Raw genomic sequence first — 24,348 nt, forward strand, 5'->3', positions numbered from 1 at the left:
ATGATGGGTGGATGATGGATGAATGATGGATGACTGATGGATGAATGATGGATGGATGGATGATGGACGGATGATGGATGGATGGATGGATGATGGGTGGATGATGGATGAATGATGGATGACTGATGGATGAATGATGGATGAATGATGAATGATGGATGATGGATGATGGATGAATGATGGATGAATGATGAATGATGGATGATGGATGATGGATGAATGATGGATGAATGATGGATGGATGATGGATGGATGATGGATGGATGGATGATGGAGGATGGATGGATGGATGATGGATGGATGATGGATGATGGATGATGGATGAATGATGGATGATGGATGATGGATGAATGATGGATGGATGGATGATGGATGATGGATGATGGATGAATGATGGATGATGGATGGATGGATGATGGATGAATGATGGATGATGGATGATGGATGAATGATGGATGATGGATGATGATGGATGAATGATAAATTAATGATGGATTAATGATGGATGGATGGATGATGGATGGATGATGGATTGGATGATGGATGATGGGTGGATGATGGATGAATGATGGATGACTGATGGATGAATGATGGGTGGATGATGGATGAATGATGGATGGATGATGGATGATGGATGGATGATGGATGGATGATGGATGGATGATGGATGATGGATGGATGATGGATGGATGATGGATGGATGATGGATGATGCATGCATGATGTGTGGATGGATGAATAATGGATGAATGATGGATGATGGATGATGTATGGATGGATGAATGATGGATGAATGATGGATGATGGATGAATGATGGATGATGGATGGATGATGGATGGATGATGGAGGATGGATGGATGATGGGTGGATGGATGAATAATGGATGAATGATGGATGACTGAGGGATAATCTGATGAAGGCATGAGGGATTATGAGAGGTGAGTAGGAGATGAATAACTGAACTATCTGTGTCTAGTTTCCTTTTTTTTCTATCTTAGGTTGAACCCTCTCAAAGAGGAGGGGCTACCTGTACACAGGTGGGAGGGGCTTTAAGTACTGTACCATTGGCTGTTTTTTTCTGCTGGTCCTCCCATGTGACCTCTGAATTATAACAATGACAAAGATGATCAGTTGAACTGCAGACACCTGCTCAGGTGATACTTCTCGTTCAAAAGCAGTGACATCATCACTACACACCTGAATGTGTCAGCTGATCAATCTGAAACCCAACTCACCTTTCCTGGTCCCCCCAGGTGTGGCCGAGCGCCTGTCTGGCTCTGCATTGTTCAGGTGGGATGGAGGACAGATGAATGAATGAATGAATGAATGAATGAATGAATGAATGAATGAATGAATGAATACAAACATGTTGTATAAAAAAACAGACCCAGAAAGATATGAATGAACAAAACTTGACTGGAGAAGAGGACACAAGACTGTGGATGATAAATGACAGAGGAACGATGGAAAATCTATGGATGGTTGAAGAATGGTTGATAACTGATTGATGACTGATTGATAACTGATTGATAACTGATTGATGACTGATTGATAACTGATTGATGACTGATTGATAACTGATTGATAACTGATTGATAACTGGTTGATAAATGATTGATAACTGATGCTGGGTGGTGGAGAATGATGGATGCGATGGACGATTATTACTGATGAGGGATGATCATGGATGGTGATGGATGATGTTGGATAATGGTTGAATGACAATGAAGAATGACGGCTGATGTTGGTTGGATGATGGTTGTATGATGGTTGGATGATGGTTGGATGATAGTTGTATGATGGTTGGATGATGGTTGGATGATGGTTGGATGATAGTTGGATGTTGAATGATAGATGATGGTTGGATGATGGTTGGATGATGGTTGGATGATGGTTGGATGATAGTTGGATGTTGAATGATAGATGATGGTTGGATGATAGTTGGATGTTGAATGATAGATGATGGTTGGATGATAGTTGTATGATGGTTGGATGATGGTTGGATGATGGTTGGATGATGGTTGGATGATAGTTGGATGTTGAATGATAGATGATGGTTGGATGATGGTTGGATGATGGTTGGATGATCTTAGTTGTATGATGGTTGGATGATGATTGGATGATGGTTGGATGATGGTTGGATGATGGTTGGATGATAGTTGGATGATGGTTGGATGATGGTTGAATGACATATGATGGGAGATAATGTATGATGGTGGATGTTGATAGGTGATTATTAATGGTCATTGATGATGATGGATGATGGTTGGATGAAGAATGCTGGATTATGCTGGATGTTGAATGTTGAATGATGAAAGTTGGATGATGACGGTTGGATGATGGTTGTTTGATGGTTGGATGATGGTTGGATGATGGTTGGATGACATATGATGGGAGATAATGTATGATGGTGGATGTTGATAGGTGATTATTAATGGTCATTGATGATGATGGATGACGGTTGGATGATGAATGATGGGTGATGGCTGGTCTTGTCACAGTCTTCTTGAACCCTCTCTACCAGGGGAACTGTGACTGAACTCAGGGGCCTGACACCTGTAAACACCTGACCGTGCTCTGACAGCTGCTCACTACCTGTAAAGGTGCAGCTCCACTAAAACAAACATGGTAGCAACAAAGACTGACTTCCCTCTGGGTCAAAGAGACAGAGTTTTGGTTTCTTCAGATGGGAGTCACAGCTACCAGAGATACAGACAGGTGTCAGTCTACCTCTGACCTGACAGGTGATCATGGGGAGCAGGTAACAGGAAACGTTTTGTTCATTTATATCACAGACACGGATCTGCTTCTTTAACACGAACAGAACGGAGAGAAAAACGCATAATCACTCAAATTCTACTGGTTCTGATGGTTTTACTGTTTCTACTGTTTCTATTGGTCCAACTGATATAGTGTTTTTACTGTTTCTACTGTTTCTATTGGTCCAACTGGTATAGTGTTTTTACTGTTTCTACTGTTTCTATTGGTCCTACTGGTATAGTGTTTTTACTGTTTCTACTGTTTCTACTGGTCCTACTGGTATAGTGTTTTTACTGTTTCTACTGTTTCTACTGGTCCTACTGGTTCTGTGGATCAGGACCGACCGTGGTCATACAGGACCTCTGATGTACACACCTGGGGTTTGTGGAGATGGCGATGTGGCAGGGGAAGGTAGTGGGGCAGGTGGAGGGGGCAGGGGGAGCTCTGCAGGGGGTTGTGTTGGGACTTCGTCACCTGGGGGCGGGGCTTCTGTAGGTGTTGCAGTTGGGGGTGGGGTCTGAGTAGATGCTAGAGGTGGGGGCTGGACCAGTGTATCAGCCAAGGGAGGAGCTTGGTCTTGTGTCTGAGCTGGGGGCTGAGCTTGGACTGTCGCTGGAGGGGCTGCGGGTGACAGGGCAGCAGCTGGGGGGGCCGGGACAGGTTCAGGGGGGGCTGGGGCTTGGATTCGTATAAGAGGAGGCTGGTGGTTTAGAGAAGGGGGGGCTTGCTTTTGGCAAGGGGGAGCAGCCTGATGCTGCGAGCCGGGAGGAGCTGCAGGTGGCGCTCCTGAGCCAGAAGAGACCAGAACTGATGGAGAGAGATGTTTGAGAAATAAAACATTTGATGATGAAAAAAAAAACAGATGACGAGAGAAGAAGAAGACTGAAGGTCTGATGGTCAGACAGTTTTAAATGACCAGATATGAAAGGACACGTGGGTGACCAGTATAACTAAACCACCTCCAATAAACCAGTTAACTGCAAGACAACATGGGAAGGTCATGGGTGACTCATCGGAGTGAGGATTTAAAAGAACCTGACTCCCTACTTCTCATCCTCTACCACTAAAATAAAGTTGAACTGGTCTAAGAACTCAAAGGTTTGTGTTTTATCCCAGGTTCAAGTCAGTGTTTAACGAGGATCACAGTGTGTACCTGTCTGCACAGAGTCAGTGTTTCCTTCTCCATCTGGAAGGAAATCAGGGGCAAAATAAATCCATTAATGACAACATTCAAAAACCTGACTGAGCCTCTACACTGATGACACACAGCTGTTTACTGACTGATTCAACCTCTACGCTGATGACACACAGCTGTTTACCGACTGATTCAACCTCGACACTGATGACACACAGCTGTTCACTGACTGATTCAACCTCTACACTGATGACACACAGCTGTTTACTGACTGATTCAGCCTCGACACTGATGACACACAGCTGTTTACTGACTGATTCAGACTCTATACTGATGACACACAGCTGTTTACTGACTGAATCAACCTCAACACTGATGACACACAGCTGTTTACTGACTGATTCAATTCGCTGATGACACACAGCTGTTTACTGACTGATTCAGCCTCGACACTGATGACACACAGCTGTTTACTGACTGATTCAGACTCTATACTGATGACACACAGCTGTTTACTGACTGATTCAATTCGCTGATGACACACAGCTGTTTACTGACTGATTCAGCCTCGACACTGATGACACACAGCTGTTTACTGACTGATTCAGACTCTATACTGATGACACACAGCTGGTTACTGACTGATTCAGACTCTATACTGATGACACACAGCTGGTTACTGACTGATTCAGACTCTACGCTGATGACACACAGCTGGTTACTGACTGATTCAGACTCTACGCTGATGACACACAGCTGGTTACTGACTGATTCAGACTCTACGCTGATGACACACAGCTGTTAACCGATTCAGCCTCTACGCTAATGACACACAGCTGTTTACTGACTGATTCAACCTCTACACTGATGACACACAGCTGTTTACTGACTGATTCAGCCTCGACACTGATGACACACAGCTGGTTACTGACTGATTCAGACTCTACGCTGATGACACACAGCTGTTTACTGACTGATTCAGCCTCTACGCTGATGACACACAGCTGTTTACTGACTGATTCAGCCTCTACGCTGATGACACACAGCTGGTTACTGACTGATTCAGCCTCTACGCTGATGACACACAGCTGGTTACTGACTGATTCAGACTCTACGCTGATGACACACAGCTGTTTACTGACTGATTCAGCTGATGACACACAGCTGTTTTCTGACTGATTCAGCTGATGACACACAGCTTTTTACTGACTGATTCAGCTGATGACACTGAGCTGTTTACAGCCTTAGCCTCAGCTGATCACACACAGTCTTTTGTTGGTGTAGTTTATGGTCTGTCATTGTTTCTTTCAAGAAACAATTTTTATTTCATCCACAGTGAAATCATGTTTCAGTTTAATAAAGTGATTAATTTTCTTTGCTAGAGTTTAAGTTAAATTTAGACTTTTACTGACTGACACGCCATGTGCCTTTGTTGTGATGTTTTGACTCTTGTGGGTAGATCTGACGATCTTTGTTAGTTTCTGTTTTGTCCCTGTTTTAATTGTTAGCATCAGGTGATGCTAGCGGCTGATTGGCTGGTGTCTGCACTGACGGACTTACTTCTGTCGGGGGCTCCTTTGGGTGGGACGATGGGCAGCTGTCGTCCTCGGCGGCTGCAGACCGGGGTTCCTGAAGGACTTGTCTGGGCTGATCCTCCATGATTTGCCCTGTTGAAGGAAACACTGAAGAAATCAATCTACCATCAAGGCAGCGGCTGCCAGCTCAAAGGTCAGGGGTTATGATGTTTGGAGTACTGAGCCATTTTCTAGGCTAGGTTACTGTTAGCAGGGAAAGCTAGCATCTTTAAACTCTATGGCTTCACCTCTCTGTCTCTTTCGTCACCGATTTGTCAGTTAACAGGTGAAAACCAGCCCACCTGCAGAGTGAGACCGGTGAACCATAAGGCTTAAAGGTCTAAAGGCACCTGGACCCAAACAGACATCCACGACAACAAACAAAAACAAATAGCAACAACAAATCAAGCAAACAGCAACAATAACACAAAAAAAGCACCGTCATCGCAAACAAAGGAGAAAACGTAAACAACAGAAGAAACAAAAAACACACCAGAGTGCTGTGAGCGTGACGTGCTAATCTATGTTATATTTACACTTTTATAGACTGTAAAAACGTATACATATCCATAAAAAAGAAGCAGGCGCAGACGGGTATCAGCAGGTAGCTCGCATTGTGATGTCAACATGAGAAAGACAGGAAGCAGGAAGCAGTGAAAAAAGAGGGCGTGGTTTCGTGCCGTGCATCATGCTTTGGTTAAAATAAAATAAACACACTGAAGCAGGTCTCTGAGCGGCCAGCTGCAGGTCACCTGGTAGGAGCAGGTGAGGGGGGGGCGGAGTGTCTGGACCTCAGGTGGGCGGAGTCTGCTCTGTCTATGGAGTGTGAGCGTGTGTAGACGGGTCGGTCAGCCATCGCTCGCTGGTCAGCAGAGCGAGAGCGACTGTAGTAATCCCGCCGGTCCATTCCACGGCTGCACCTGAACATCACCATGACAACCATTACCTGCTGTCACCGTGACAACCAGTGTACCTGAGGAGGGTTTGTGAGTCCCATCAGAGGTAACCTGCCACCGCAGACACCTTTCCACTGTAACACACATGACCAGCTGGAGCATAGACACTTGACCTGTTGTAAACACCTGTGTGTGTGTGTGTGTGTGTGTGTGTGTGTGTGTGTGTGTGTGTGTGTGTGTGTGTGTGTGTGTGTGTGTGTGTGTGTGTGTGTGTGTGTGTGTGTGTGTGTGTGTGTGTGTGTGTGTGTGTGTGTGTGAGTGTGTGTGTGTTTTCCTGTGCAGACATATTTCAGGTGAAAAGGTTTTGAAAAGAAAAGTGTGTTTGATCTTTGCTTCCTTGAATCCTGAAGCTCGGTCTTCCTGTTCACCTGTTCAGAGAGGAGGCTGGTTTGGATCCAGGTAAGAGGGATGTACGGCTAAAGCCAAAGCTAATGCTAACTACTGAGGTCAGCTAACAACAGACTGCTGGGGGTCAAAGGTCTGCCAGTGTACCTAAGCAGCTCTTCATCGTAGGCCTCAGGGTCGTAGGGGAAGTCAGGGATGAAGTCCTGACTGCAGAACAGAGACACGTCAGAACAAACAATCCTGCTCATCACTGATCCTCTGCTCAATCAATCAATCAATCAATCAATCAATCAATCAGTAAATCAATGAGCACACCTGAGCAGCTCACACTGACCTGAACTCTACCTCACTGACTCAGCAACAGGAAGCTGTCAGTATCTTTTGAAATGTAACTTCCTCTTTTTACTCTAACACAGGAAAGAGCACCTCCAAAGGAGCAGACGCAGAAACTTCCAGCAGTGACGCTGGATGTGTGGAGGTGTGCTTATCAACTCAGTGTGTGTCCCAGGTCCAGCAGATGATGCTGCTTTATTTATTTACTTTCATTTTTCCTTTGTTTTCATGATGCAGTTCACAGCTTCTGAATGAATGTTGTGAAACCTGTGTGGAACTGTCATTTTTCTGAAAGCAGATATCCATATATTTACACTTTGATCCATCTTTTTTATCCCCATCATCTGGTGGGCCAGGTGTTATTGGCAGGGGGCCAACTCTGGCCCCTGAGCCACCAGCGGCTGAGCACTACTCTAACACTACACATCCCATGAATCCCTGGGCTCACCTGTAGTCCTCACTGGTCCCATTTACCATGTGGTTTGTCCAAGGAGCCTGGGTGGGACCATTAAAGTACCTGAGTGACATATTAACACACAGGTGGACATTACACTCACGTTCCTCTATACAAAAACTATACAACACCTGTTTTTACAACAACAACACCTGTTATTACAACTACAACACCTGTTTTTACAACAACAACACCTGTTATTACAACTACAGCACCTGTTGTTACAACTACAACACGACTGTTATTACAACTACAACACGACTGTAATTACAACTACAACACCTTTTATTACAACTACAACAACTCCTGTTATTACAACTACAAGTCATGTTATTACAACTACAACAACACCTGTTATTACAACTACAACACCTGTTATTACAACTACAACACCTGTTATTACAACTACAACTCCTGTTATTACAACTACAACACCTCCTGTTATTACAACTACAAGTCCTGTTATTACAACTACAACAACTCCTGTTATTACAACTACAAGTCCTGTTATTACAACTACGACAACACCTGTTATTACAACTACAACACCTGTTATTACAACTACAACTCCTGTTATTACAACTACAACACCTCCTGTTATTACAACTACAACTCCTGTTATTACAACTACAACACCTCCTGTTATTACAACTACAACTCCTGTTATTACAACTACAACACGTCCTGTTATTACAGCTACAGCACCTGTTATTACAACTACAACAACTCCTGTTATTACAACTACAACTCCTGTTATTACAACTACAACACCTCCTGTTATTACAACTACAACTCCTGTTATTACAACTACAACTCCTGTTATTACATCTACTGCTACAAAAACACTTGACATAACAACCAGGTGAAGTGTGATTGTTATTAACACCTGTTATAACAAAAAACGCTTGTATTTCTAACACTAACACTCTGCTGTTTGTTGCTGTTGTACCTCTCATGGGAATCAAGAGAGTTTGCCACAGACCTTCTCCTCAGAGGCCTCCTGGATAAACAGACACAAGGAGTCAGTCAAGTTATGTCAGGCTAACATTTATGTTTAAACTACTAACTGAACTACAATTAACAAACTGAACTATGATCAACAAACTGAACTACAATTAACAAACTGAACTTTGATCAACAAACTATACTATGATCAACAAACTGAACTATGATCAACAAACTGAACTGAACTATGATCAACAAACTGAACTGAACTATGGTCAACAAACTGAACTATGATCAACAAACTATACTATGGTCAACAGACTGAACTATGATCAACATCCTGAACTATGATCAACAAACTGAACTGAACTATGATCAACAACCTGAACTATGATCAACAAACTGAACTGAACTATGATCAACAAACTGAACTGAACTATGATCAACAAACTGAACTATGATCAACAAACTCAACTATGATCAACAAACTCAACTATGATCAACAAACTCAACTATGATCAACAACCTGAACTGAACTATGATCAACAAACTGAACTATGATCAACCACCCTGAACTGAACTATGATCAACAAACTGAACTATGATCAACGACCAGAAATATGATCAACAAGCTGAACTGAACTATGATCAACGACCTGAACTATGATCAACAAACTGAACTGAACTATGATCAACAAACTGAACTATGATCGCCAAACTGAACTATGATCAACAACCTGAACTATGATCAACAAACTGAACTGAACAATGATCAACACACTGAACTATGATCAACATACTGAACTGAACTATGATCAACAAACTATACTATGATCAACAAACTGAACTATGATCAACAAACTGAACTACAATAAACAAACTGAACTTTGATCAACAAACTGAACTGAACTATGATCAACAAACTGAACTGAACTATGATCAACAAACTGAACTATGATAAACAAACTGAACTGAACTATGATCAACAAACTGAACTATGATCAACAAACTGAACTATGATCAACAGACTGAACTGAGCTATGATCAACAAACTGAACTATGATCGCCAAACTGAACTGAACTATGATCAACAAACTGAACTATGATCAACAAACTGAACTATGATCAACAACCTGAACTATGATCAACAAACTGAACTGAACTATGATCAACGAACTGTACTATGATCAACAAGCTGAACTGAACTATGATCAACTAACTGAACTATGATCAACAAACTGAACTATGATCAACAAACTGAACTATGATCAACATCCTGAACTATGATCAACAAACTGAACTGAACTATGATCAACAACCTGAACTATGATCAACAAACTGAACTGAACTATGATCAACAAACTGAACTATGATCAACAACCTGAACTATGATCAACAAACTGAACTGAACTATGATCAACAAACTGAACTGAACTATGATCAACAAACTGAACTATGATCAACAAACTCAACTATGATCAACAAACTCAACTATGATCAACAAACTCAACTATGATCAACAACCTGAACTGAACTATGATCAACAAACTGAACTATGATCAACCACCCTGAACTGAACTATGATCAACAAACTGAACTATGATCAACAACCTGAACTGAACTATGATCAACAAACTGAACTATGGTCGACAAACTGAACTATGATCAACAACCTGAACTATGATCAACAAACTTAACTATGATCAACAAACTGGACTATGATCAACAAACTGAACTATGATCAACAAACTAAACTATGATAAACAAACTGAACTATGATCAACAAACTGAACTGAACTATGATCAACAAACTGTACTGAACTATGATCAACAAACTGAACTATGATAAACAAACTGAACTGAACTATGATCAACAAACTGAACTATGATCAACAAACTGAACTATGATTAACAGACTGAACTGAGCTATGATCAACAAACTGAACTATGATCGCAAAACTGAACTGAACTATGATCAACAACCTGAACTGAACTATGATCAAGGAACTGTACTATGATCAACAAGCTGAACTGAACTATGATCAACTAACTGAACTATGATCAACAAACTGAACTATGATCAACAAACTGAACTATGATCAACATCCTGAACTATGTTCAACAAACTGAACTGAACTATGATCAACAACCTGAACTATGATCAACAAACTGAACTGAACTATGATCAACAACCTGAACTATGATCAACAACCTGAACTATGATCAACAAACTGAACTGAACTATGATCAACAAACTGAACTGAACTATGATCAACAAACTGAACTATGATCAACAAACTGAACTATGATCAACAAACTGAACTATGATCATCAAAACTGAACTATGATCAACAACCTGAACTGAACTATGATCAACAAACTGAACTATGATCAACAACCTGAACTGAACTATGATCAACAAACTGAACCATGATCAACAAACTGAACTGAACTATGATCAACAAACTGAACTATGATCAACAAACTCAACTATGATGAACAAACTGAACTATGATCAACAAACTCAACTATGATCAACAAACTGAACTGAACTATGATCAACAAACTGAACTATGATCAACAACCTGAACTGAACTATGATCAACAACCTGAACTGAACTATGATCAACAAACTGAACTATGATCAACAAACTCAACTATGATCAACAAACTGAACTATGATCAACAAACTGAACTATGATCAACAAACTGAACTATGATCAACAAACTGAACTGAACTATGATCAACAGACTGAACTGAACTATGATCAACAAACTGAACTATGATCAACAAACTGAACTGAACTATGATCAACAAACTGAACTGAACTATGATCAACAAACTGAACTGAACTATGATCAACAGACTGAACTATGATCAACAAACTCAACTATGATCAACAAACTCAACTATGATCAACAAACTCAACTATGATCAACAAACTGAACTATAATCAACAACCTGAACTGAACTATGATCAACAAACTGAACTATGATCAACCACCCTGAACTGAACTATGATCAACAAACTGAACTATGAACAACAACCTGAACTGAACTATGATCAACAAACTGAACTATGGTCGACAAACTGAACTATGATCAACAACCTGAACTATGATCAACAAACTTAACTATGATCAACAAACTGGACTATGATCAACAAACTGAACTATGATCAACAAACTGAACTATGATCAACGACCTGAACTATGATCAACAAACTGAACTGAACTATGATCAACAAACTGTACTGAACTATGATCAACAAACTTAACTATGATAAACAAACTAAACTGAACTATGATCAACAAACTGAACTATGATCAACAAACTGAACTATGATCAACAAACTGAACTGAACTATGATCAACGACCAGAAATATGATCAACAAGCTGAACTGAACTATGATCAAAAACCTGAACTGAACTACGATCAACAAACTGTACTGAACTATGATCAACAACCTGAACTATGATCAACAAGCTGAGCTGAACTATGATCAACAACCTGAACTATGATCAACAAACTGAACTATGATCAACAAACTGAACTATGATCAACAAACTGAACTATGATCAACAAACTGAACAGAGCTATGATCAACAACCTGAACTGAACTATGATCAACAACCTGAACTGAACTATGATCAACGACCTGAACTATGATCAACAAACTGAACTGAACTATGATCAACAAACTGAACTATGATCGCCAAACTGAACTATGATCAACAACCTGAACTATGATCAACAAACTGAACTGAACAATGATCAACACACTGAACTATGATCAACATACTGAACTGAACTATGATCAACAAACTATACTATGATCAACAAACTGAACTATGATCAACAAACTGAACTACAATAAACAAACTGAACTTTGATCAACAAACTGAACTGAACTATGATCAACAAACTGAACTGAACTATGATCAACAAACTGAACTATGATAAACAAACTGAACTGAACTATGATCAACAAACTGAACTATGATCAACAAACTGAACTATGATCAACAGACTGAACTGAGCTATGATCAACAAACTGAACTATGATCGCCAAACTGAACTGAACTATGATCAACAAACTGAACTATGATCAACAAACTGAACTATGATCAACAACCTGAACTATGATCAACAAACTGAACTGAACTATGATCAACGAACTGTACTATGATCAACAAGCTGAACTGAACTATGATCAACTACCTGAACTATGATCAACAAACTGAACTATGATCAACAAACTGAACTATGATCAACATCCTGAACTATGATCAACAAACTGAATTAAACTATGATCAACAACCTGAACTATGATCAACAAACTGAACTGAACTATGATCAACAAACTGAACTGAACTATGATCAACAAACTGAACTATGATCAACAAACTCAACTATGATCAACAAACTCAACTATGATCAACAAACTGAACTATGATCAACAACCTGAACTGAACTATGATCAACAAACTGAACTATGATCAACCACCCTGAACTGAACTATGATCAACAAACTGAACTATGATCAACAACCTGAACTGAACTATGATCATCAAACTGAACTATGGTCGACAAACTGAACTATGATCAACAACCTGAACTATGATCAACAAACTTAACTATGATCAACAAACTGGACTATGATCAACAAACTGAACTATGATCAACAAACTGAACTATGATAAACAAACTGAACTATGATCAACAAACTGAACTGAACTATGATCAACAAACTGTACTGAACTATGATCAACAAACTGAACTATGATAAACAAACTGAACTGAACTATGATCAACAAACTGAACTATGATCAACAAACTGAACTATGATTAACAGACTGAACTGAGCTATGATCAACAAACTGAACTATGATCGCAAAACTGAACTGAACTATGATCAACAAACTGAACTATGATCAACAAACTGAACTATGATCAACAACCTGAACTATGATCAACAAACTGAACTGAACTATGATCAACGAACTGTACTATGATCAACAAGCTGAACTGAACTATGATCAACTACCTGAACTATGATCAACAAACTGAACTATGATCAACAAACTGAACTATGATCAACATCCTGAACTATGATCAACAAACTGAATTAAACTATGATCAACAACCTGAACTATGATCAACAAACTGAACTGAACTATGATCAACAAACTGAACTGAACTATGATCAACAAACTGAACTATGATCAACAAACTCAACTATGATCAACAAACTCAACTATGATCAACAAACTGAACTATGATCAACAACCTGAACTGAACTATGATCAACAAACTGAACTATGATCAACCACCCTGAACTGAACTATGATCAACAAACTGAACTATGATCAACAACCTGAACTGAACTATGATCATCAAACTGAACTATGGTCGACAAACTGAACTATGATCAACAACCTGAACTATGATCAACAAACTTAACTATGAACAACAAACTGGACTATGATCAACAAACTGAACTATGATCAACAAACTGAACTATGATAAACAAACTGAACTATGATCAACAAACTGAACTGAACTATGATCAACAAACTGTACTGAACTATGATCAACAAACTGAACTATGATAAACAAACTGAACTGAACTATGATCAACAAACTGAACTATGATCAACAAACTGAACTATGATTAACAGACTGAACTGAGCTATGATCAACAAACTGAACTATGATCGCAAAACTGAACTGAACTATGATCAACAACCTGAACTGAACTATGATCAAGGAACTGTACTATGATCGACAAGCTGAACTGAACTATGATCAACTAACTGAACTATGATCAACAAACTGAACTATGATCAACAAACTGAACTATGATCAACATCCTGAACTATGTTCAACAAACTGAACTGAACTATGATCAACAACCTGAACTATGATCAACAAACTGAACTGAACTATGATCAACAACCTGAACTATGATCAACAACCTGAACTATGATCAACAAACTGAACTGAACTATGATCAACAAACTGAACTGAACTATGATCAACAAACTGAACTATGATCAACAAACTGAACTATGATCAACAAACTGAACTATGATCAACAAACTGAACTATGATCAACAACCTGAACTGAACTATGATCAACAAACTGAACTATGAATAACAACCTGAACTGAACTATGATCAACAAACTGAACCATGATCAACAAACTGAACTGAACTATGATCAACAAACTGAACTATGATCAACAAACTCAACTATGATGAACAAACTGAACTATGATCAACAAACTCAACTATGATCAACAAACTGAACTGAACTATGATCAACAAACTGAACTATGATCAACAACCTGAACTGAACTATGATGAACAACCTGAACTGAACTATGATCAACAAACTGAACTATGATCAACAAACTCAACTATGATCAACAAACTGAACTATGATCAACAAACTGAACTATGATCAACAAACTGAACTATGATCAACAAACTGAACTGAACTATGATCAACAGACTGAACTGAACTATGATCAACAAACTGAACTATGATCAACAAACTGAACTGAACTATGATCAACAAACTGAACTGAACTATGATCAACAAACTGAACTGAACTATGATCAACAGACTGAACTATGATCAACAAACTCAACTATGATCAACAAACTCAACTATGATCAACAAACTCAACTATGATCAACAAACTGAACTATAATCAACAACCTGAACTGAACTATGATCAACAAACTGAACTATGATCAACCACCCTGAACTGAACTATGATCAACAAACTGAACTATGAACAACAACCTGAACTGAACTATGATCAACAAACTGAACTATGGTCGACAAACTGAACTATGATCAACAACCTGAACTATGATCAACAAACTTAACTATGATCAACAAACTGGACTATGATCAACAAACTGAACTATGATCAACAAACTGAACTATGATAAACAAACTGAACTATGATCAACAAACTGAACTGAACTATGATCAACAAACTGTACTGAACTATGATCAACAAACTTAACTATGATAAACAAACTGAACTGAACTATGATCAACAAACTGAACTATGATCAACAAACTGAACTATGATTAACAGACTGAACTGAGCTATGATCAACAAACTGAACTATGATCGCCAAACTGAACTGAACTATGATCAACAACCTGAACTGAACTATGATCAAGGAACTGTACTATGATCAACAAGCTGAACTGAACTATGATCAACTAACTGAACTATGATCAACAAACTGAACTATGATCAACAAACTGAACTATGATCAACATCCTGAACTATGTTCAACAAACTGAACTGAACTATGATCAACAACCTGAACTATGATCAACAACCTGAACTATGATCAACAAACTGAACTGAACTATGATCAACAACCTGAACTATGATCAACAACCTGAACTATGATCAACCACCCTGAACTGAACTATGATCAACAAACTGAACTGAACTATGACAAACAAACTGAACTATGATCAACAAACTCAACTTTGATCAACAAACTGAACTATGATCAACAAACTGAACTATGATCAACAAACTGAACTATGATCAACAACCTGAACTGAACTATGATCAACAAACTGAACTATGATCAACAACCTGAACTGAACTATGATCAACAAACTGAACCATGATCAACAAACTGAACTGAACTATGATCAACAAACTGAACTATGATCAACAAACTCAACTATGATCAACAAACTCAACTATGATCAACAAACTCAACTATGATCAACAAACTGAACTGAACTATGATCAACAAACTGAACTATGATCAACAACCTGAACTGAACTATGATCAACAAACTGAACTATGATCAACAAACTCAACTATGATCAACAAACTGAACTATGATCAACAAACTGAACTATGATCAACAAACTGAACTATGAGCAACAAACTGAACTGAACTATGATCAACAAACTGAACTGAACTATGATCAACAAACTGAACTATGATCAACAAACTGAACTGAACTATGATCAACAAACTGAACTGAACTATGATCAACAAACTGAACTGAACTATGATCAACAAACTGAACTGAACTATGATCAACAGACTGAACTATGATCAACAAACTGAACTATGATCAACAAACTGAACTATGATTAACAAACTGAACTGAACTATGATCAACAAACTTAACTATGATCAACAAACTGAACTGAGCTTTGATCAACAAACTGAACTATGATTAACAAACTGAACTGAACTATGATCAACAAACTGAACTATGATCAACAAACTGAACTATGATCAACAAACTTAACTATGATCAACAAACTTAACTATGATCAACAGACTGAACTATGATCAACAAACTGAACTATGATCAACAGACTGAACTATGATCAACAAACTGAACTATGATCAACAAACTGAACTATGATCAACAGACTGAACTATGATCAACAAACTGAACTATGATCAACAGACTGAACTATGATCAACAGACTGAACTATGATCAACAAACTGTACTGAACTATGATCAACAAACTGAACTTTGATCAACAGACTGAACTATGATCAACAGACTGAACTATGATCAACAAACTGTACTGAACTATGATCAACAAACAGAACTGAAGCCTTCTTCTTCAACTACGAGACAATGAACAAAAACAAGCTTGGACAGACCCTATCTCTAGACCCTCAGGAACCACTGCATTGAAAACAAACATGACTCTATAGCTGAAATTACTGCATGTCTGCAGGATGTTGTAAATTTTCCAGTGGAGGGAGCCTTGGCTTTGTCAGTGCAGTGAATGATATCTCTACCGGTACAAATAAAACATCCTTAACAGTGTAGTAACCAATATCTCAAACACTTGAGTTTCCCTTAGAATATATAAGTCATCTATCTGTCTGTCTATCTGTCTATCTATCTGTCTGTCTATCTATCTATCTATCTATCTATCTATCTATCTATCTATCTATCTATCTATCTATCTATCTATCTGTCTATCTATCTATCTGTCTATCTATCTATCTATCTATCTATCTATCTATCTATCTATCTATCTATCTATCTATCTATCTATCTATCTATCTATCTATCCAGTGCAGTGAACAATAAATCTACCAGTGGTATTACTAATATCTGGTAACAGCTGGTATCTCTACCAGTTCAGTGAGCAGTTTCTCTACCAGTACCCTTACCAGTGGCCTGACTAGAAATACTAATCATCTATCCCTGGCCTGGGTCCTTGGTTGATCTGGATTTTGCAGGACTGATCTTTTAACGTTGCTGTGTTGCTGACTCAGACTCAGACTGCTGTTTGGCTAGAGTCCAGGTGACCCAGGTGACCCAGGTGACCCAGGTCAGGTGTGTTTGCTGTGCATCTCCTCAGTTACCTGTCCAAGCTGCTGTACTGGCCAGCATCAGAGTATGCTCGGCTTAGTTTGGAACCTCGCAGCAGCCGTACAGCATCCTCGCGGTACAAGGGGTACAGTGGATTGCCACTGGCAACCAGAGGTCAGAGGTCAAGGGTCAGAGTTCAGACAAATGAAAGGGTCAGAGGTCAAAAAAACATCATACTTACCTCTGAGGAGGGGGCTGACTTGGCGACCGTGACCTCATCCGGACCAGGTCAGACCGGGGGCAGTGATTGGACATCATCACCTGCTCTGGCACTGAGAGGGTGGAGCTATGGAAGTCCCGCCCATTTTGCCTGTAATCTGCAAACACAGAGAAACAGGTGGTCATCATCAACCCACGGAGGTGTCGGGTAGGGTTAGGGTGTGTGTGTGTGTGTGTGTGTGTGTGAGTGTGTGTGTGTGTGTGTGTGTGTGTGTGAGCCTGCACCTTGACTGTGGTTTGTAAGATCAGAAATCAGAGATTGATGCGGCTAACTGAGTCACAGAGGTTTAAAGCCGTGCATGATGGGATATGTAGTTTACCTGATATCACCCCGATTCCATCTTCACAGTCATAATCTGAGAACTCGCTGTCACTGATCCGCTGAGACCCTGCAGAGAGGGAGGGGGGGGGTTAAGCCTGTAAGCAGCTCTTCAGTAATCCTCCACAGGAAGGACGACTGACGTGGCTCACAGCGCCGTCACACTCAAGCAACACATGAACACAGGAACCACTGACCCAGGCTCCCCAAGACCCCCAAGACCCTCCAAAACCTTTCAAGACCCCCAAGACCCCTCTAAGACCCCCTACAGACCCCCCCAAGACCCCCAGGACCCTCCTATGATTCCCGTACAGACCCCAAAGACCCCCAAAGACTCTCCTAAGACCCCCAAGACCCCCAAGACCCTCCAAGACCCTCCTATGATTCCCCTACAGACCCCCCAAAGACCCACCAGAACCCAGAATGTCAACAAAATGCCCCACATACCCAGCCATTAACACACACACACACACACACACACACACACACACACACACACACACACACACACACACACACACACACACATACACACACACACACACACACACACACTAATACATAAATTCACAAACATAAACAAAAACACACACACACACACACACACACACACACACACACACACACACACACACACACACACACACACTAATACATAAATTCACAAACATAAACAAAAACACACACACACACACACACACACACACACACACATACACACACACTAATACATAAATTCACAAACATAAACAAAAACACACACACACACACACACACACACACACACACACACACACACACACACACACACACACACACACACAGCTGAGTTACCTGAGTTACAATATGGACTTTTGTCTGGCAATGCATTATGGGAGATAAAAAATCACCAAACCAATTGAAGAACAGACACAGAAAAAAAGTAAATGAAACGACACAAACACACACACCAAAAAAATACAAAAACTCAAATTTAGACAGTTAACGAGTGTGTGTCCCTGTGTGTGTTTGTGTGTGAGTGTCTCACTCTGCAGCCTCCTGCTGCTGTGTGTGTCCTCTGGCTGCAGTCCTCTCCTCTGCAGGTAGGGGGAGGCGTTTGGCAGCGGCAGAGATGAAACATCATGAAGCTGAAGTTTGTACCAGTGAGGCTGATCGTCCAACAGAGCATGCTCCAACTCTATCAGCACCTGGACACAGGTGAGACAGGAGACACAGGTGAGACAGGAGACACAGGACAGACAGGTGAGACAGGAGAGACAGGGGAGACAGGAGACACAGGTGAGACAGGAGACACAGGTGAGACAGGAGACACAGGACAGACAGGAGAGACAGGGGAGACAGGAGAGACAGGACAGACAGGAGAGACAGGAGACACAGGACAGACAGGTGAGACAGGTGAGACAGGAGACACAGGACAGACAGGTGAGACAGGAGAGACAGGAGACACAGGACAGACAGGTGAGACAGGAGACACAGGACAGACAGGTGAGACAGGTGAGACAGGAGACACAGGACAGACAGGTGAGACAGGTGAGACAGGAGACACAGGACAGACAGGTGAGACAGGACAGACAGGTGAGACAGGTGAGACAGGTGAGACAGGTGAGACAGGTGACACAACACAGACAGGTGAGACAGGTGACACAACACAGACAGGTGAGACAGGTGACACAACACAGACAGGTGAGACAGGTGACACAACACAGACAGGTGAGACAGGAGAGACAGGGGAGACAGGTGACACAACACAGACAGGTGAGACAGGGGAAATAGGTGAGACAGGAGACACAGGTGAGACAGGAGACACAGGACAGACAGGGGAGACAGTTGAGACAGGAGAGACAGGTGAGACAGGAGACACAGGACAGACAGGGGAGACAGGTGACACAGGTGAGACAGGTGACACAGGTGAGACAGGGGAGAAAAGAGAAGGAGACGCAACGGGTGAGAGAAAGAAGAGATGTTCTGTGTGTGTGTGTGTTCTCTGTGTGTGTTCTCTGTGTGTGTTCTCTGTGTGTGTTCTGTGTGTGTGTTCTCTGTGTGTGTTCTCTGTGTGTGTTCTCTGTGTGTGTTCTGTGTGTGTGTTCTCTGTGTGTGTTCTCTGTGTTCTCTGTGTGTGTTCATTGTGTGTGTTATCTGTGTGTGTTCTCCGTTCTCCTGTATTTTGTTGTACAGGGTGTGTGTTGGTTCTCACCTCTCCCATGAACTGGCTCTCCTCCTCACGGACCCGGGCCTGGTCCCAGACCGTCAGTTCCAACATTCTTTCTCTGAACTCGCGCTGATGGACCGGGGAGTACATGAAAGTCTGGTTCCACCGTGGTTCCACGGACTTCTTCACAGTCTTGGTTCTTCGTTTACTCTTATCACTGTGAGGACAGGAGATATGGTCTGAACCAGGAGAAGTTCTGCAGGTTCAACAGATAGCCCCCCAACCAACAGACTCAGAGAACCAACAACAGTGAGAACACGTTCCATGCAGCCAAGTCAGTCAGGGGTTCTTTACAGACCTTCTGTCAGGCAGGAAGTAGATCTTTACATAAGGGTTCCTCGGCCGACCGTCCTCTCGAACAGAAAGTTCTTTGGCTCCTAGAACGGTCACGATCAGCTGATGACCAACTTTATCGTACCACAGCTTCACCTGCGGACCAAGGTTCAAATCAAGGTTGTAGAACGGAGGGAGAACCTTAAGAACCTTCAGAACCTCAAATAACATCCCAGGTTTCTAAGACTAAGCAGGACCAAAGGAACTAGATGGAACGGGGATCCACTGACCATAGGAAAAAAACAGAACCACAGCAGAACACAATCTGAAACCTCCAAAACCTGGAACCAGGAAGAATAGAACCTGAACAGACAGAGCATTGGGGGGAACTCTGCAGATCCCAGAACCACGCAGAACCACGCAGAACCACGCAGAACCACGCAGAACCACACAGAACCAGAGGAGAAGCCTTCAGACACCAAGCTTCTCCTCCCGAGGTCTACAGCTGTACGTCAGTCCAACTACCCAGCTGTGGGACTAGTGGGCGGGTTTGGTTACTGACTAACCAACTAACTCACCGACTCACTAAGACAAAGATAGGTGGAGGAGCAGACGTCTCACTCTGCTCTGTTTCCACGGTTACCTGAATGCGGGGCACCAGAGGACGCCTGTTAACCATCTGAAACAAACACACCCACCCAGAGGCCCACGTTAACTAACAGCTGTTTGACCCAGAGGTGGCGCAGTGCATGCTGGGTAAACTTACAGACACTTGTCCAGAGAGGGTGCTGGGACTCATCGGAGACGTCACGGAGATAGAGGGGCCGACTTTCTGAGAGTCGAAGGAGCTGGAACCTAAAAACAAGGAAAGGGACTGTCTGTTTCATCACTCTGTGTGTGTGTGTGTGTGTGTGTGTGTGTGTGTGTGTGTGTGTGTGTGTGTGTGTGTGTGTGTGTGTGTGTGTGTGTGTGTGTGTGTGTGAACTGACTTGAGTCCAGAGAGATGAGGGCGCTGTCTGCAGCTCGGGAAACGTCTCTGAAGCAAAAACAAGAAACAAAAAACGTCATCGAACGTTAACGCTTTTCATCTGAGAGACATGGAGGAAGAGAAATGAAAGATAGTTTGTGTTTAAACACACACACACACACACACACACACACACACACACACACACACACACACACACACAGTATGGAAAGTCAACCCTGAGTGTTTTAAGATATAAACAGTTTTAGTCGTTTTGCTGTGCGGCGTGCTGAGCGTCTCTCTTTGCTGAGCTTCCATTTGATTGGCTAGCAGATCATGTGACCTGTGACTTACCCGATTGGTCTGCACACAACCAGCTCCACCTGTGGCTCCCGTTTGGACTCCAGGATGATGTGGTAGACTTCATTAAATGTGGCTCCCTGGAGAACCCGACCGTTCCACTCCAGAACCTGATCCCCTGAGAACAGGAAGGGTTCTGGTGAGACCATCTGTGTGTGTGTGTGTGTGTGTGTGTGTGTGTGTGTGTGTGTGTGTGTGTGTGTGTGTGTGTGTGTGTGTGTTTACCTGGCCTCAGGTGTCCCACTGTGTCAGCCAGACTTCCTCTCTTCACTTTAGTGATGAAGGCACAGAGACGACCGGACTCCGTCATCTTCCCCCCGACAACCTGAAACATACAGCCAATCAGTGAAGAGCTCACCTGGAGCGCCTCACAGGAAGAGGGCGGAGGGAAGGAAACAAGGAGAGAGAAGAAGAAGGAGGGAAGGAGGACAGAGACTGGGAGAGAGGAAGGATGGAGGGAACGAAGAAGATAGAAAGGAGACAAGGAAACATGGAGGAAGGAGACATGGAGAGTGAGTGAAGAAGGAAGAAGAGAGGCAAAGGAGACAGAGAGAAACAGGAACTACAGAGAGGAAGGAGAGAGAGGAGGAAGCAGACGAGAAAAGAAGAAGGAGCGAAGAAGACAAGAAGAGAGAGAGAGAGGAAGAGGGAAGAAGAGAAGGAGAAAGGGGACAGGGAGGTAGGACAGGAGACAAGAGGAAAGAGAAGGAGATAAGGAGGAAGAGCGCCACCTTGAGTCCAAGCAATGCTCCAGCGTCTGCAGGAACCGTCCCGTCCTTCATCCTTTTGTTCAACAGAATCCGTCCAATCAGACGCTCTCCATCTTTAGACGGTTGCCATGACACCGGATGCTGCTAAGCACAGGTAAAGAGTTAAAAGGGGACGCTGAGGTGAGTCAGCAGGTCACAAGCCAATGAGAAGGGGGCGGGGCTTGGTCCTACCATGGACATAGGTGAAGGCTCGCTCTGCCAGGTCCCATGATCCCACCACTGAGCGTCCATGTCTCCTGTACCGAGGAGGAAAGGTCAAAGGTCAAAGGTCAAAGGTCAGGGGTCAGAGAGGTCCAACAAAACAACCAAGGTGCACCTGTTGGACCACAGGAGACCCAGATCAGGGCCTAGACCAAAGGAGACCAGAGACACAGGTCAAAGCCCTTTGTTCCAGGCCCTGAACCACTGGAGAACCCATGGACGCGGGTTGAACCCCCTAAATCAGAGTCTGGACCACAGCAGAACCCAGAACCACAGACTGAGCCCTTATTTACAAGAGAACTCCATGATACCGGTTCATCCCCTTAGATTTGGTCTTAAACCAAACGTGAACGCACAGACACCGGTCAAATACCTCAGACTGTGGCCCTGAACCCCTGGAGAACCCACAGACACGGGTGAAACCCCCTAAATCAGGGTCTGGACCACAGCAGAACCCAGTTGCACGGGTTACAGCTCAGACTGAGCCTGAACCACTGGAGAAGTGACGCGAACAGAACTCACAGGTTTGTGTGAAAGCCATGAAGAAGAAGAAGAGGGTGGGATGTCTTCAGCCGAGGAAGAGGAGCAGGAAGAAGATGAAGAGGTGAGGCTGTGCCCCCCTCCCCCCCCTCACAGACTCTGTGGGTGCTGTTTGCCCTGAGCGCTGCCTGCAGGCTGCAGAGCAGTTCATACCTGAGAGTAATGAGATTATCAGAGTCTGAACGTGGAGCCGGTCCTCCTCTCTCCCTCTGAGTCCATGGTCAGCCTCGAGCTCGCTCAGAGAAGACTTCTTATCCAAACAGACCCTGCTCCTGCTTCCTGTTAGCACCAACAGTTAGCCCGTGGTTAGCATGAGCGGGGGCCCAGCCTGCAGACAGGGGAGTGGTCCGAGTGCAGCCTGCTGATTACAGAGCAAACATGGAGGCCGTTAGCTCCTGATCAACACATGGATCCCAGGGCTGGGACGTCCCCCTGAGGGCCTGGGGTCGGCAGACACCTGTCCACCAGGTGTGCAGACATGTTTCTGTGTTGGTCAACAGCCGAGGTTGTCTCTGTTTCTATTTCTGTCCGTCCACAAAGCGTCCTGGGGCGGCTGCTAATCCACTCTCTCCTCC

General features: G+C 42.3%; 1 protein-coding gene across 2 annotated transcripts in view; it reads right to left on the reverse strand.

Annotated features, from left to right (window-relative positions):
* rims2b (regulating synaptic membrane exocytosis 2b) overlaps positions 1-24,348 on the reverse strand; it is a 40,987-nt gene that overhangs the window by 8,653 nt on the left and 7,986 nt on the right. The window contains exons 10-24 of one of the 2 annotated variants that reach the window (XM_074686064.1): positions 23,204-23,268; positions 22,994-23,116; positions 22,488-22,587; positions 22,257-22,380; positions 21,925-21,971; positions 21,702-21,790; positions 20,961-21,091; positions 20,648-20,819; positions 19,481-19,640; positions 18,455-18,523; positions 18,097-18,232; positions 17,909-18,016; positions 6,222-6,389; positions 5,456-5,562; positions 3,914-3,946 (exon numbers count right to left, since the gene is read on the reverse strand). In XM_074686064.1, coding sequence (XP_074542165.1) covers positions 3,914-3,946; positions 5,456-5,562; positions 6,222-6,389; positions 17,909-18,016; positions 18,097-18,232; positions 18,455-18,523; positions 19,481-19,640; positions 20,648-20,819; positions 20,961-21,091; positions 21,702-21,790; positions 21,925-21,971; positions 22,257-22,380; positions 22,488-22,587; positions 22,994-23,116; positions 23,204-23,268 — 1,632 coding nt within the window. The remainder of the gene's footprint in view (positions 1-3,913; positions 3,947-5,455; positions 5,563-6,221; positions 6,390-17,908; positions 18,017-18,096; positions 18,233-18,454; positions 18,524-19,480; positions 19,641-20,647; positions 20,820-20,960; positions 21,092-21,701; positions 21,791-21,924; positions 21,972-22,256; positions 22,381-22,487; positions 22,588-22,993; positions 23,117-23,203; positions 23,269-24,348) is intronic. The other variant, XM_074686065.1, reaches the window with a different exon arrangement.

This window comes from Halichoeres trimaculatus, unplaced genomic scaffold (assembly GCF_033239565.1).
Source record: "Halichoeres trimaculatus isolate MK-OKI-2021-1 unplaced genomic scaffold, fHalTri1.1 fHalTri1_scaffold_14, whole genome shotgun sequence".
Lineage (NCBI taxonomy): Eukaryota > Metazoa > Chordata > Actinopteri > Labriformes > Labridae > Halichoeres > Halichoeres trimaculatus.